Raw genomic sequence first — 14750 nt, 5'->3', positions numbered from 1 at the left:
AGTGGCTCGGGGAACAAAAAATTGAAATTTTGGATCCATGGCCAGAAACCCCCAATAACTTAATCCAATTGAGAATTTGTGGTCAGTCCTCAAGAGGTGGGTGGACAAACAAAAAGCCACAAATTCTGACAAACTCCAAGCATTGATTATGCAAGAATGAGGCTGACATCAGTCAGGATTTGGCCCAGAAGTTGATTGACAGCATGCCAAGGCGAACTGCAGAGGTCTTAAAAAAGAGAAGGGCCAACACTGCAAATATTGATTCTTTAATAAACTTAATGTAATTGTCAATAAAAGCCTTTGGAACTTTTGAAATGCCTGTAATTATACTTCAGTATACCAAAGAAACATCTGACAAAAAGATCTAAAAACACAGAAGCAGCTAACTTTGTGAAAGCCAATACTTATGTCATTCTCAAAACTTTTGGCCACGACTGTATACTTTCCAAGTTGGTCACTGTATCTTTATAGAGACAGTTCCACAGAAATGTTAAAGAAATCCGCAATCTGAATCAGCCATAAAGATCATGACTGATGCACCTCCGTTAACATGTATTTTTCTTCTTTCATTACTTTTACTTAAAGTATGTTTAATGTTCATTTGTGACAACTATGCCATTAAAGACTGATGTGGAATGATAGTTACAAAGGGGTGTATATGATGTAACCATTTTACTCATATCAGTAATATGCTTAAAAGGATCTCCTTACAGCAATTCATAAGTGGTATCACTTAGTTGCCTGATTTTATTATATTAATCAGTGTTCATAATGACTATGGCATCTCCTTTACCATTATTTCTATACCTGCACTGTTTGAATAAGCAACAAGGAATATCGAGTTTATTTTTCTTACCTGCCTTGTTCTCAGACTCGGAAAGTGCTCCACCCCAAGACCATCTCTTTTGCCTTTGTTCCAATCTCTGGCTACGTTCCAATGTGCGTCGCATTACTGCTTCATAGTGTTCCTAAAATAAAGAACAAGCCATTAAAAACTGGAGTATTCATCATCCACTTTCCCAAGGCATTTGAATTTTATGAGCCTTAATGTATGAGCCAATACCGCAGAGAATTTAGAAGATATTTAAACTAAAAGACCCATTGAAAAAAGCCTGCTTAAAGTAGACATACAACCATATATACTTGTGACCCTGATGAAATGTTTCTCCTATCATCTGCTCCAGGTACTGTGAAAGGCGGCTAATATGAAAATGATGCAATACCACGATAAAAGAGATTTTAGAATAATGTCCAAAAAATATGTATCCATAATTCCATAAATTCATAACATCTTTACAATTAATACAACTATTACAGTTAGGGTTTAGTTTCTCGTTGTAGACAGAGAGACAGAGCGATAGACTTTGTAGATCTTTGTAGACACGGAACACACATGAAATGCATGTATTCCAAATAATGATATATTATTTACACTATACAGCTCCCGGTACCTCACTAACAGATAAGGCTTAAGCTGGGAGAGCGATTTTTGCCGTTTCTGTGGCGGTGGGAGGATGCGATAGTAGGCTGTTTGCGCTTATTGACACATTTAGAAAACAAAAGACGCTGACGGAGAGGTGCAAACGGATTTAAGGTGGGCTGGGTTTATGAGTTTTTTTTTGTAGGCTTTGGTAATTTTAGTGTTAAAGGGTCCTAGCTGTGGTTGGTACTAATATTGAACTATGGCATACTGAACAAATAAATTTTTTTCTAATTAACTAAATTCAATTTGTAAACACAAAACATATTTCTTAGTATGGGTGCTTTTGGATTTATCTTATAAAATGGGTCAAAACAGTCTCTGAATCTACTAGTGCAAATTTGGTTGGTGTATGACTATAATATTCAGTGCCAAGTTGCACTGCCACATATGTAAACTGGCAGGACACAGGTGCAAAGTTGATAAATGACCAAAAGATTAAACCTTTATCTTAAGACGAAGCCAGAAATCATATACCTGCAAGAAGGCCCAATATTTCCTGTTCTTTCAGCTGCTCCCATTTACAGGTCACCACAGTGGATCATCGGTCTCCATCTATCCCCATCTTTTATATCATTTTCTTCCACACCAACTGCCTTCATGTTCTTCTTCACCACATCCAAAAAACTCCTCTTTGGGCCTTGCTCTTTTCCTTTTGCCTGGTGATTCCATCCTCAACATTCTTTCACCCACGAACACGTCATCTCCTCTGCACATGCCTAAGCCATCTCAATCTAGCCCCTCACACTTGCTCACCAGACTGTTTTACCTATATTGCTTCTCTAAGTCAAAGCCTTTGATAACCTAGCCAAAAATCTGCCAAACTCGAAAAAACTAAAGGAAAAAACTTTCTCAACTGATGTTTAGAAGTTGACACCGAGTCCCATGCGGTGCTAGCCTAAATAATGCTGTGCTAATGATGTCATGTGACAGGTCTTCCAGGGCATTGTTCTTAGCAAGAGATGCATGCATCAAACAGTGGGGTACACAAAATGGCTGCTAGCATAAAATAAATCAAAAATAAAGTGTCCCAAAGGAAAATGTATCAAATCTACAACAAAGTAAAGAAATTATGCAAACATAACAAAGCTTCACCACACTCTGAAGTTTGCCTTACCTGGATGCTATATAGTCAATATTAAACTATATAAACAAGTGTAAAAATAGGTGTGAGTGTGCTCCAAGGCAAACAGCATCCTAATTGTTTATGCCTTATGCCTGAGGAAACCAGGACAGGCATAAACGAACTGGCTGAAAACTGGTCATACTCAACAAGCCATCTTGCTTGGAAATTTCATTCAAATAAAATAATCTTCTAGGTATTATAAGGTTACTGAATTACTAGTGTGTGTGTGTGTGTGTGTGTGTGTGTGTGTGTGTTTTTAATGTGATAGCTTTAATGACTGCTCACATTAAGTTTTTTGGGGTCATTGGATTATTTATGTATTTATTTATTTTTACTTACTTTGTTTAGGTTTTAATCTGCAAGCAACAGCATGCATCATTCATGTTTCACAATGCAAATTATTTTTGCAAACTACATGCATGTGATGACCACAACACTAGTTAAGTTACGTATTTTAAGACAAAAGACATGGATGATGATGCTTTCTTTGTTGCCAGCTACCTTAAAGTAAATATAAATAAATGCTTTGAGAAAAAATTGCTACCAACTTTTTCCTCTTCCTGTTTTTGTTTTCTTTTCTCTTCCACAGCAGCCCTCCTCTGTTCTTCCTTTTTTCTGTGCTCTTCCAACTTTCTTTGACGCTCTTCCATTTGTTTCTCATATTGCAATCTTGCTTTTTTCTCTCGTTCAAGTATCTGTGATTCTTTAGCAGCTATAAAATAAATAAGTAAGTAAATAAATAAATACAGCTACATAAAGAACTTCACAAATGTAATGGGTTTTGCCAGAAACCACAAACAATTTCTAATTCTTATTTCAGGTCCCATAAATCTACCTCTTAAAATCTTTAACTAAATTGAAACAAAGCATACCATAAACAACTTCAAGGAATATTTCAACCAAAAATGTTTTTTTTTTTATGTTACTTTATGTAGTCTGCAGTGATGGAAGAGAAAAAAATTAATCTCATGTTTTCTTGGAAAATGAAGCTAACAAACTTTCTGATTTAATGAGCACCTATGCAGACCAACGCTAGACCACGACATTTAATAAAAAAAAATCTCACATTACTCGTATTACATAATTCACATCAAGTCACCCCAGTCATATGCTCACAACGTGCAAAATGCATGCATGTTTGCTGAAATATGATTAAATAAACAATTCCTGGGGAAGGAAATCAATCAGACTGATGCATGCAAAGGAAACTTATTCTTAAGCTTTGGAATGCAAAACAGGAGTTGTGAATGAGGAGCAACAGTTGACAAACATAAGTTTTTTTTGTTTACTCTGCCATCTTAGGACATATTCACACGTTAACGTATTTTTGTGTTTTAATGCTAGAGCAGAACTTTCCTAATCTACTTGTAAATTCATTTGCCATTATTTTCAGTGACACTATTTAAATCAAAGCATTTTAGCAGGAAGCAATTTAGAAGACTCCTGTCAGCAGCAGTTTTCATGTGGTTTCAGTCAAAATGGAAATTAATGGTAAAATGCTAGTAAAAAAAACAATTCATACTTTTTCAGCGTTTCAAAAGCAAGTCGCTTTTCGCTGAGAGAGAAGCCAGGAGTGAAGTAGGAAACTTCTAAACTATGCAAGAAAATAACAGATCACACCACTTGCACAGTGTGGAGACAGAAATCTTCATTAACCTGGCCAAGTAGCACCCTTTCATACTTTTTTAGCAACAGAACCCAATAACAGTATCTGGTTTGAGTGCTATACTGTATTACATTATTGGTGATCAGGACTATTCCATTATACATTTAAGCTATAAACTGTTGCCCAGAGAATGCAATTATTTCACGTCTGAAAAGGAATGTCTGGAAGTAAAATGGGTATTTGAAGCACTCAGTTAATGCCTTTGGGTTTCAAGTTTCCACTGATAACCAATCAATCATTTGCCAGTAAAATGGCTCTAAAGATAAAATGACACAAATTCAAGAGTCCCAAGGTGGTTTATTCAAAGGCAGCCTTTTAAGTTAACGAAGCTGAGAAGGATGTTTGAATGTGTGACATATTAGGCTGCATTCTCACTTTCTGGAGCTGTTTCACTTAGATAAAATACAGTTTCACTCAGACAGACATTAGAGAAGTTGTGCATCAGCTATGGTCATGTACACCTCTCCTAACTCATTGTAATAAAACCATTTATAAGTAAAAGGGATTGTAAAATAAAAGCAGTTCTTTTTTTTGTGTTGTAGAATGCTCAAGAAGCTTTTACTTGGATACATATTCCACCATTATTTCATGCAAAACAAAAGTTAAAACTACTTGGGAGAAAAGTGTTATAAAAAACAGTGAAGGTTAAATTAATCACAAACACAAAACAAAAACCTAAGTGTACCTTATAGCACTTTTTAACATAATATCCTATTGTAGTCATTTTCATCTGTTGCTTATTTCATAATTCTCTAAACTTAATTTTGTTCCTCTCAGATATAGTTTCAAATGATAAGTTAATATGCTACAAAAGGATTTCACTTTTCAAACAGTGAAAAGATTGTGGAAGACGAAAATGCATTAATTATGGTATTCTACAAGCAAGCAGATTGCATAATATAAAAACAATACCATGTTGTTTTTCCTGCTCTTCTCTCCTTTCCTTTGCCACCCTGAGCTTATCATCAACACGAAGTGTTGCTCCATCAATTACTAAAAAATAGAATTAACAATTAGTAAATCAGTATGCTGTATTTAATAAATAATGCAACTTAATATTTTATTCATATGCAGATCATTAATCACAATTTGCAAAATCAGTTTTTAAAAAATTATATACTAAATACTGTATTAAATATAACCATGAAATAATTAACACTCCAAAAATATTGGTAAATTAAAAGAAAAAAGTTGCATAACAATTCATTATATAATTCAAGACAGAAACAAAAATCACTCTAATAGAAAACAGTCTCTGACAATGAATGCTCTTTACTTACAAGCAAAAAAAAGTACAGGAAAGTGGAAAATTTAGGTTCAGTATGAAATCTTAAATTTTTCAGTACATGTTCTCCCATTGTATGTGTAGATATTTATTTGAAACCTTGAGTTTACATCCCAAAAACATGCACTGAAGGCTGATTTGTGACTCTGGATAGACCCTAAAACTGAATGTTTACACCGTCAAAAAAGCGCATCCCTTCTAGGGTCGGCTCCTATAAACTGCTTACTGGTATTTGCTCCAGCTTTTCAGAAGTCAAAAATAAAGCTATGTGGAATCAGAAAATTTTCCTGAATGGCAAAACTGTAAAGACAAACAAAAATAAACAATTGATAACATACTACTTTAATATAATTTAATTACCCAGTATTCGCCTGTAATAATAATAACAAAAAAAAAAAAAAAATCAGGAAAGACAAAAAGAGGCCTAATATTGTAATTATTCTATTAATCACAAAAAACATTTTTCTTACATTCTAAATTAGGCATATGACCAGAACTAATATTTTGGTACTAATTATGTACCAAACTTCCAAAAACATAATGGTACCAGCATTTTTAAAGTAGCAGTGGTATCGAGAAAGTCTGTACTGCAGTTAGGCGTGACTACAAGTAGATGAATTACTGTGGAAAGCACAATAATACAAGATAAAAACGGAGTAAAAACTTCATAGAAAAATCTATCACTTTGGTGATGATACACAGTCAATGTAACAAAGATAGATGTACAGATTAAAAGCCCAGTAACCAATTAACTCAATATTTACCTTAAATAAAAGTGGTCTTTTTCTAAAATCATTTCAGATCTTTTTTGCGTAATTATACAGCCAAAAAATAATCTGATTTCACTGCCTCTGAAAATACTGATAGTTTAGGATAGGGATGCCATGATACTGCAATTTTTGTTTTCAATACCAATACCAGTGAAATTTTTACTATATTTGACAACTTTCAATATTACAGCAAAAACAGAAACCCCATTGAAAGGCTTTTTAAGTACCTCCATTATTGAAGTTAATAATATTGTGCCTTTTTCTGTAATATATACTTTACTTTGTAAGTACTAAAAATAAAAACAGTTTTAAGATACTGGTACATCTAGTAGGCAGGTACCAAGCTATAATATAAGTAATCAAGTATTGGCATTCATAAACATCAAAATACAGTGCAGGTCTTTAACTTTAATGTGGGGCAGAGATGGGAATTCCCATAGTGTAACAATAAATGGTGGTAATCTTGGGGAGATATTAACATAGGGTTTATAAAGAATCATATATCATAAACTACATGATTTATCTTAGCATACATACATTCTAAATGTATTCTCTGATATTTTCTGTTCAGGACCCCGTGATCATCAGAGGTAAGACTGTGTGCAGAGGGTAAAGACCTATAAATACCTGGGAGTGCAGCTGGATGATAAATTGGAATGGACTGCCAATACTGATGTTCTGAGTAAGAAAGGACAGAGCCGACTATACTTCCTTAGAAGGCTGGCATCTTTCAACATCTGCAATAAGATGCTGCAGATGTTCTATCAGACGGTTGTGGCGAGTGTCCTCTTCTATGCGGTAATGTGCTGGGGAGGCAGCATAAAGAAGAGGGACGCCTCACGCCTGGACAAACTGGTAAGGAAGGCAGGCTCTATTGTATGGACGGAGCTAGACAGTTTGACATCTGTGGCAGAGTGATGGGCGCTGAGCAGGCTCCTGTCAATCATGGAGAATCCACTGCATCCACTGAACAGGATCATCTCCAGACAGAAGAGTAGCTTCAGTGACAGACTGCTGTCACTATCCTGCTCCACTGACAGACTGAGAAGATCGTTCCTCCCCCACACGGAAAGCACAGTACCGACCTTCTTGGTTCTTTCAATAGTGGAATAAAAAGCTGGTACCATTTTTTCTGCCCATTGGTACTGAATTAGTACCAAAGTACAAGATCTTGCGATATCTCTACAGTGCTGTAACGAATTAAGAGGTTTGTCCTTCCTTTTATAAAACTAAGGGGGTTCACTCGCCAACCCCCGTGTTTGGTTTTCCAGATACATGCTTAAGGGTTTTTTTTTTTTTGAATTGTTATTTTAGAACTTCTGTAAAAACAATATTTGGAATCTTGCAAGTCCCAATATGCTGAATCTTTTTAATGAGGTCAGTGAGACATGTGTTTAATGACTTTGTACCATAATTCAGGATAGGTTTCTCTGTTTGGAATTTCTGAGCAGACAAAATGATGTACATCAGCAGCAGTTAATTTTTTTTTTTACAAAGTAACTAATAAATGCATATGCGGTAATCTCCATTTTTGAAATTCTCTGTCTTAAACTTCAAAGCCTTACAATATTTACATACTTCTGACATATCACCTATGTCCATATATTCGATCTCTATTTGCCTTTTCTTTATTTCTCCAAATAATCATTTCTCTCTTTTTTTTGCACTAATGCGATTTTTACTTTGTTTTGACACTGTCGTTTTTTTCTGCTTTCATATTCTGTATCTTGCTCTGCATGTGTTTTGCACCTACTTTTTTTATTTTTTTTTATTTCCAGTTTTCATTATCTCTAACCTGTTTATGACGTTTTACTTTCTTTTCTACTCTGTCTTATTTCTGACCTCACTTTGTCCTGATACCTGGTCCGTGGTGATTATTTTCCCTTTTTCATGTAATAATTTCTGTTTGTTTGCACTTTTTTTATATACTTTCTAATTTTCCTACTTTCATATTCTTTAACTTTGTCAACATGTTCAGCGCTAACGTTTGTGAATGTCTTTTTGAAGTTCGACTTTGTCTTTTACTTGTTCTTTTAATTCTGAGGTGGATTAGACGTGCTTTATTTTCAATTCCACTTGTTCCGGGCTGATAATTACTTTCCTAATTTTCTGAATTTGCACCTAGATTCTTTTTTCCTTTTTGCTCTTTTTTCTCTCTAACGCTTTTGAGTCTCTTTTCTCTGCGCTGCATTCTTCTTCGCTTACTCGTCGACGTTTCATTTATAACGTATTGTCCTTATACAATTTATATGCACTGAGAGCCCTGGATCTGTGTTTGCTCAAATCTCTTTGGACAACTGAATGTTTTGCTGCATCTGGGATTTTTTATTTTGATTGTAAGTAGGGCGTGTCTTGCAAGAATCTCATGTTCCAAGTCATCGCGAGACGCTCCGTGGCCATTCTCGTTCATCTCGCGGTTTCTTTTAAATGTTTTCCGTGATCTTAACATGAAGATCATGTATCACCTCCTAGTCATTCCCTATCACACGATTTTTTTTTATAATGGAGAGATAACCAGAGAGAGAGAGAGAGAAAAAGAGAGCAAGCAAAGTTTGCTGACTGGCAGACAGATGTTAGCGAGGCAGGAAATGTATACAATGGAAGCTTATAAATAGATAGGGGAGATATCAGAGAAAAATGTTGGAATAAAACATGTTATTTGACCTGTTTCTCTAAGGTACAGTTGTTCATAAAATTGTTACATTTTGAAAAGAAAAAAGTCTTCTTAGATAATATTTCATATTATTATTAGGAGAAAATACACTAGGTTTGTATAGCAAATATGCATATACATATCTATATGCTGCTGATGTTCAATCTTTAAGGTATTTTGAGAACATATCAAGAAACATCAAATATTGCATTTTGTGTCAACATAGCAGCAAATTAATTTAGGTCCATATCACCCAGCCCAATGATCATGTACCAAGACTAATGGGCTTTAGCAGAGAAGAACCATCTCTGAAGTGCTTGCAGGTAAGTGCTGTGCACCAGCTCCTTTCATGACCATATGCTAACCTCAATGATTCAATTATATGACATTTCTTTTCTACAGCTTTTATTCTCTTTATAAAATTAATTTTACTTTCAAAATATATTGCTTAATATTGTGACATACTTGGGAAAATTATATTACTTTATGAAAAATATGAATAAGTCTACAACAGCATGTGTGATATAACTAAGCATGTAAATAAATTAACTTTTGCTTCTACATAACCCACAATATCACAGACAAAACACAATTATTCGGTTTAATGATGTTGCACAGTGACAGCAATTCAAATACACCGATACATGAATTTTCACAAGCACTACAGCATGTTTTATATAGACTTTGTTATGATGGAACATCAATCTCTGAGGAATCATTACCTGAGGTATTATTTAATTATCCTTCCTCAGTATGCACAAGTGAAAAGAAGTACCCATTTTTTTTTCTGTAAACCACTGATTATGTATCTCCTGGAAAGGAAAAGCAGGGCAACGAGATGTGATCTTCTCGGAAGTTCTCGGAAGACATTTAAAAGACCCTCGAGACAGAAAAAGACTGGCCACCGAGCGTCTTGCGGGGACCCTAAACATGAGATTTGGTGCCAAAAGATTGTCCCAGGGCCGTCTGGCGGGGACGTGGAACATGAGATTCTAGCAAGACACGCCCTTCTTACCAAATAAGAGCACGGACAGCCAGCAAAACACTCAGTCATGTAAAGGCATGTAGCACACACAGAAAAGAAGAAATAGCAGCGCGGAGAAGAGACCCAAAAGCGCTGGAGAGATAAAAGGCAGATAAGAGATTACAAAAGCAGTGGAAGGCTCAAACAAACAATGGCACGATACACATGCAGAGAAAGGTACAGAATATGAAATCACTAAACTTCGAAAGCACTGTAGCGTCCCAGCCAAGTTGAAGCCTTTTTTGTTTTAAGTGACTGTTCGATCCGATTTAGTGAGGGCAGAGAACAGCACGGAAGACTGTTAGCAGGATACTGATTGATGTGTTAAAGGAGGGGGGCGAGAGCCGGGGGATGAGGGGTTGGAGAGGGTGCTAGAAAGTTGTGTTTGGGGTTGCGAAGTCAGTGATTGTTCAAGTAGAAAGTTTGTGACACTTTATTACGTCAGTATCAAAAAAAAAAAAAAAGGATAGTAAAGATTGCATTAACGCAAACAAAAGGTAATTAATCATCAGAACCAGGTGTAATTAAAAAAAAATAGCAGGACAAATCGATGTCAGAAATAAAAGGCAAAGAGTGGTAAACAAAGTCTTTTCACCTTTGGATCATTCAATGCACAAAACGTGGATTTACACAATAATGTAAACCATACGCTATGAGAATCTGTGGTCCTGCACCACAGCAATGATTCCAAAGAAGAAAAAAAAGCTTCAAAAATTGTATATCCGATTAACCAAACAAAGGGTTGGCGAGCGAAGTGAGCCGTGCTGTTTCTTTGAAGGACAGGTGATTGGCAGGACGCCGGACTTCGTCCTGTATCCAAACGGTGCCATCTTTCGCCTTTACGCCTGGTGCAGCTGCATTGTTCTTATATGTGAGTGGACACTTCTTGCGGGGAGGGCCTCTGTTCTCTTTCTCCGATCCGAGTTCACCTCTGTCATAGCGCGTCTTTATTTGAAAACAGCAGTGTCAGATCAGGGAGTGTGAACACAACTGAGAGAATAAAACTGAATAAAAAATGCTAACTTTGACAAGCACTATAAATTTACAGCAGCTGTTACAGACGCAAATCAAATGTATGTTTTTATTGTATAATGTTAACAATAATAGCAGCTCTCTACTCAAAACGGTAAACTTGAGAAGCTGCCAGCATCGAACCCAGAACCTCTTGATTGGGAGTCAGCAGTTCTTAGCATTGCAATACGCAAGCTGTCGCATCAATCGCCTACCATAATCTGCTTTCTTTTCTCTTCGGTTATATTCTTGAATAAAAGCGAACTTGTTTTGTTATACTTGTACTTTTTGTGAAAGTGTTTATTTGATATTTGGACTTCAGGCTTCATACGTTATACACATGTCGTAAAGACGGTCCTTGGGTGTGTGTGGGAACTGTTAACATTTGAATCTGATGATTGTATATAGCACGGAACTGATCTCTCTGTACTATGCTGTCCTCTGCATCTCCTGGAGTTCAAAAGAAATACCAACATGAAGCAACCAGATCGGAACAAAAAAACAAATGCAGTCACTAACTACAACTGCATGAAGATATGTAGATGCATATAATGTTGCATTAGTGCAACAACGTTTTCCGAAATATACAATACACGTCATAAAATTAATTATTCCTAATGTCATATATATCCAAGTCTCTCTTTTTTGTCAGTGTGGCTTTCCACAGTTTTGCCAGTCTCGTTTGCGCACAAGATCTGACACGGTTTTCAAATAAAGAGGGTGTGTAACAAAACAAGTTTGTTTGTTATACCACATCTTTATCTGAAAACAGCATTAGATCCGGGGTGGTGTTGGGTGTGTGGGAGCTTGAATGTGAGTGAGAGAATAAAACTGGGAAGAAAAAACTAACTATAAATTTACAGACGCAAATCAAATGTATGCTTTTATTGTATGATATTAACAATAAGAGAAGCTCACTACTGAAAATGGTAAGTTTTGGAAGCAGCTGATATCGAAACCGCGACCTCTTCATTGGAAGGCAGCAGTTCTTAGCATTGCACCGCGCAAGCCATCGTATCAACCGCCTACCGTACGTAACCTACTTTCTTTTTCCTTCAGTTAAATTCTTGAATAAAAGTGCACTTGTTTTGTTATACTTGTACTTTTTGTAAAAGTGTTTATTTCATATTTGTATTTGAGGCTTCACACCTTATACATTTCATGTCTACATTTTTTTTTTCAATCATTACTAAAATATGAAAAGCGTTTCTGTGTTAACTATGTTTTACATAGATTGTTGTTGACACGGAACACACATGAAATGTATGTATTCCAAATGATGTTGTACTATTTTACCCTATAAAGCTCCAGCACTCCACTCGAAGATAAACACTGAGTACTGAGAAACTTCTTTCCAAAATGAACTGCAGCGGTGGGCGGGGGGATAGGATACCAGGCCGCTTGCTGATGACACATTTACAGGACAAAAGGCACTGACAGAGAGGTGAGAATGGATTTAAGGTAGGCCAGATTTACGAGCTTTTTCATAGGCTCAGGTAATTCTAGTGTTAATGATAAGAGACTTAAACAGTGAAGAAAGCCCAAATGAATTTAGATAGACACATTTTGTTTTACTACAACTGTACCAGGTTGCAATTTAAAAACATGGCTGAAAATGGGATAAGAATTCACAACCTTAAAATGTCCAAAAAACATCAGTAGTTTGTATATTGTCTTTGGTAAAATTGATAGCCATGAATGTATGCTGAGATTTTTCAGCTACAATAATGAGAGTGCTGGTAACACGTCCAGTGTACGCATCTTGATATGTGCAGTGGCAGGAATTGATATTTTTTCTTTAACACTAGAATCCTTGAAGCCTACAAAAAAAAGTCATAATGCTGGGACACCTTAAATTCCTTTAAACCTCTTCATCAGCATCTGTTTTGTAAATGTGTCAATCCGAACAAGCAGCAAGCTGAAGTCAGACAGAAAATTCTCAGAGCTCAAGTCTGTTTTTGGATGCGAGTTGTTAGGAATTGTATTGGGTAAATATATTGTTATTTAGAAAACATACATTTCATGTGTGTTTCATGTCTACAACGATCTGGGTAAATGTAGGATGACAGGAAATGCAAGGTATGAAATGCTGGAACACGTAACTAAAACTGAAACTTTTTTATGTTATAGTAATAATGACAAAATGTTGACGTGAAATGTATAATGTGTGAAGACTGAAGTACAAATATCAAACACTTTCACAAAAGGTATAACAAAACAAGTGCGCCTTTAATTAATTCATAACCAAAGAAAAAGAAATTATTCAATTTACATTTTGCGGTCATATGTAAAAACCGAAACCGAAATATGAATCGCATGGCTGGATTAAAGGCAAGAATAGCTGCTTCTAAGTCAAGAGGGTGCAGGTTTCATCCCAGGTCTTTCCTGCATTTACCGTTTTGAGTTATGTTATAATTACTAGTATATAATAAAACATACATTTGATTTGAATCTATAACAGCCGGTGTAAAGTTTTGCTACTTGTAAAATATATCACTGAAGGGATATAAGCAGACACACAAATGCAGGTGAATGATGTGAATCATGTTTTCTTGGTATCTTGTTGTTACTTGAATTTTTTTTTATTCAGTTTTATTGTTAAATAAAAGCACAGTTGTTTTATTATACCTTTGTAAAACGGTTTACAGTATTTTATATTCCAGTAACCACTTGAATGACATAAAATCTGTTTCTGCCTCTCTCATGCATGCATGCATGCAAACACACACACACATCCACGCATGAAAATGCCATTATTTGAAAGCGCTATGTCATTTGAACACAAGTTGCCATTTGAAAATGTTTTTTCCTGATCTTGCCCAATTTCCACATTATGGTGAATAGTACTATACTTCTTTTTGGATGCATACAAAGTCAGCATGGCACTGCCAGATCTAAACACTAGCGTGGAGAATTGCTCGAGTACTGAAGTGACTTAAGTTGCGGGTGGAAGATCCTATCCCACTTTATGGTGCCAAGCAGAGTTGTTTTGCAGTGCAGCAGTCTATTAGCCAGCAAAAGAGACATGAATAAGTTGTCCATTGTTACGGCTCTGCCTTTGTCCTGAAACAGATTTATGACCAGAGTCTAGGAAAGTCTCTCTTGTGGGACAACTGGGATCTTTTCCTAAACAAGGAGTGGCATTGTACATGTACTTTGTCTCCAAATGTGCCTAAATCCAAAATTTTAAGCCAAATTTCTCAGGCTTGGTTGAGATGTACTGCAAGAAAGGAAAACGGACCTTGGTGGGAAACAGGTGCTCATTAACAGTAATATGTTTCCAAGGTTTTAACTCAAAACACAGTTCACAACAAAACATTACCAGATGTCTGAGATCGCAGCAAATATGCAGTTTTTCACACGTTCCACATGGGTGTGTTTGTTGTCAAAGTGCAAATGCCACATGATAGTCTGATAGCAGTCACAGGGCATTATATCTTTGATATAGATATATAGATATAGATATAGATATAGATATATATATATATATAGATATATATATAGATATATATAGTATATACATACATACATACATACACACACACATATATATATATAATGCAAAGAGTACGCGACACGTGTTTTGCCCTAATTCTAGGCTCATCAGGTGTACACACTCACCGCACCCCCTCTCGGGAATCGAACCTCGGACATCAGCACTAGAGGCGAAGCCTCTTGTGTTGCGCCACGGCGTGTGATTCGTTTATATGACAGTATGTAGATCGGGAGATATAT

The 14750-nt window shown here is 35.9% G+C and overlaps 1 protein-coding gene across 8 annotated transcripts in view; it reads right to left on the bottom strand.

The window, feature by feature from the left end:
- map7d3 (MAP7 domain containing 3) overlaps positions 1-14750 on the bottom strand; it is a 155817-nt gene that overhangs the window by 93063 nt on the left and 48004 nt on the right. For all 8 annotated transcript variants that reach the window (XM_039766188.1, XM_039766189.1, XM_039766192.1 and 5 more), the window contains exons 3-5: positions 5185-5265; positions 3155-3318; positions 857-968 (exon numbers count right to left, since the gene is read on the bottom strand). In XM_039766188.1, coding sequence (XP_039622122.1) covers positions 857-968; positions 3155-3318; positions 5185-5265 — 357 coding nt within the window. The remainder of the gene's footprint in view (positions 1-856; positions 969-3154; positions 3319-5184; positions 5266-14750) is intronic.

This window comes from Polypterus senegalus, chromosome 10 (genome assembly GCF_016835505.1).
Source record: "Polypterus senegalus isolate Bchr_013 chromosome 10, ASM1683550v1, whole genome shotgun sequence".
NCBI lineage: Eukaryota > Metazoa > Chordata > Cladistia > Polypteriformes > Polypteridae > Polypterus > Polypterus senegalus.
The sequence above is the reverse complement of the archived record's forward strand: the minus strand, read 5'-3'. Positions and strand labels throughout refer to the sequence as shown.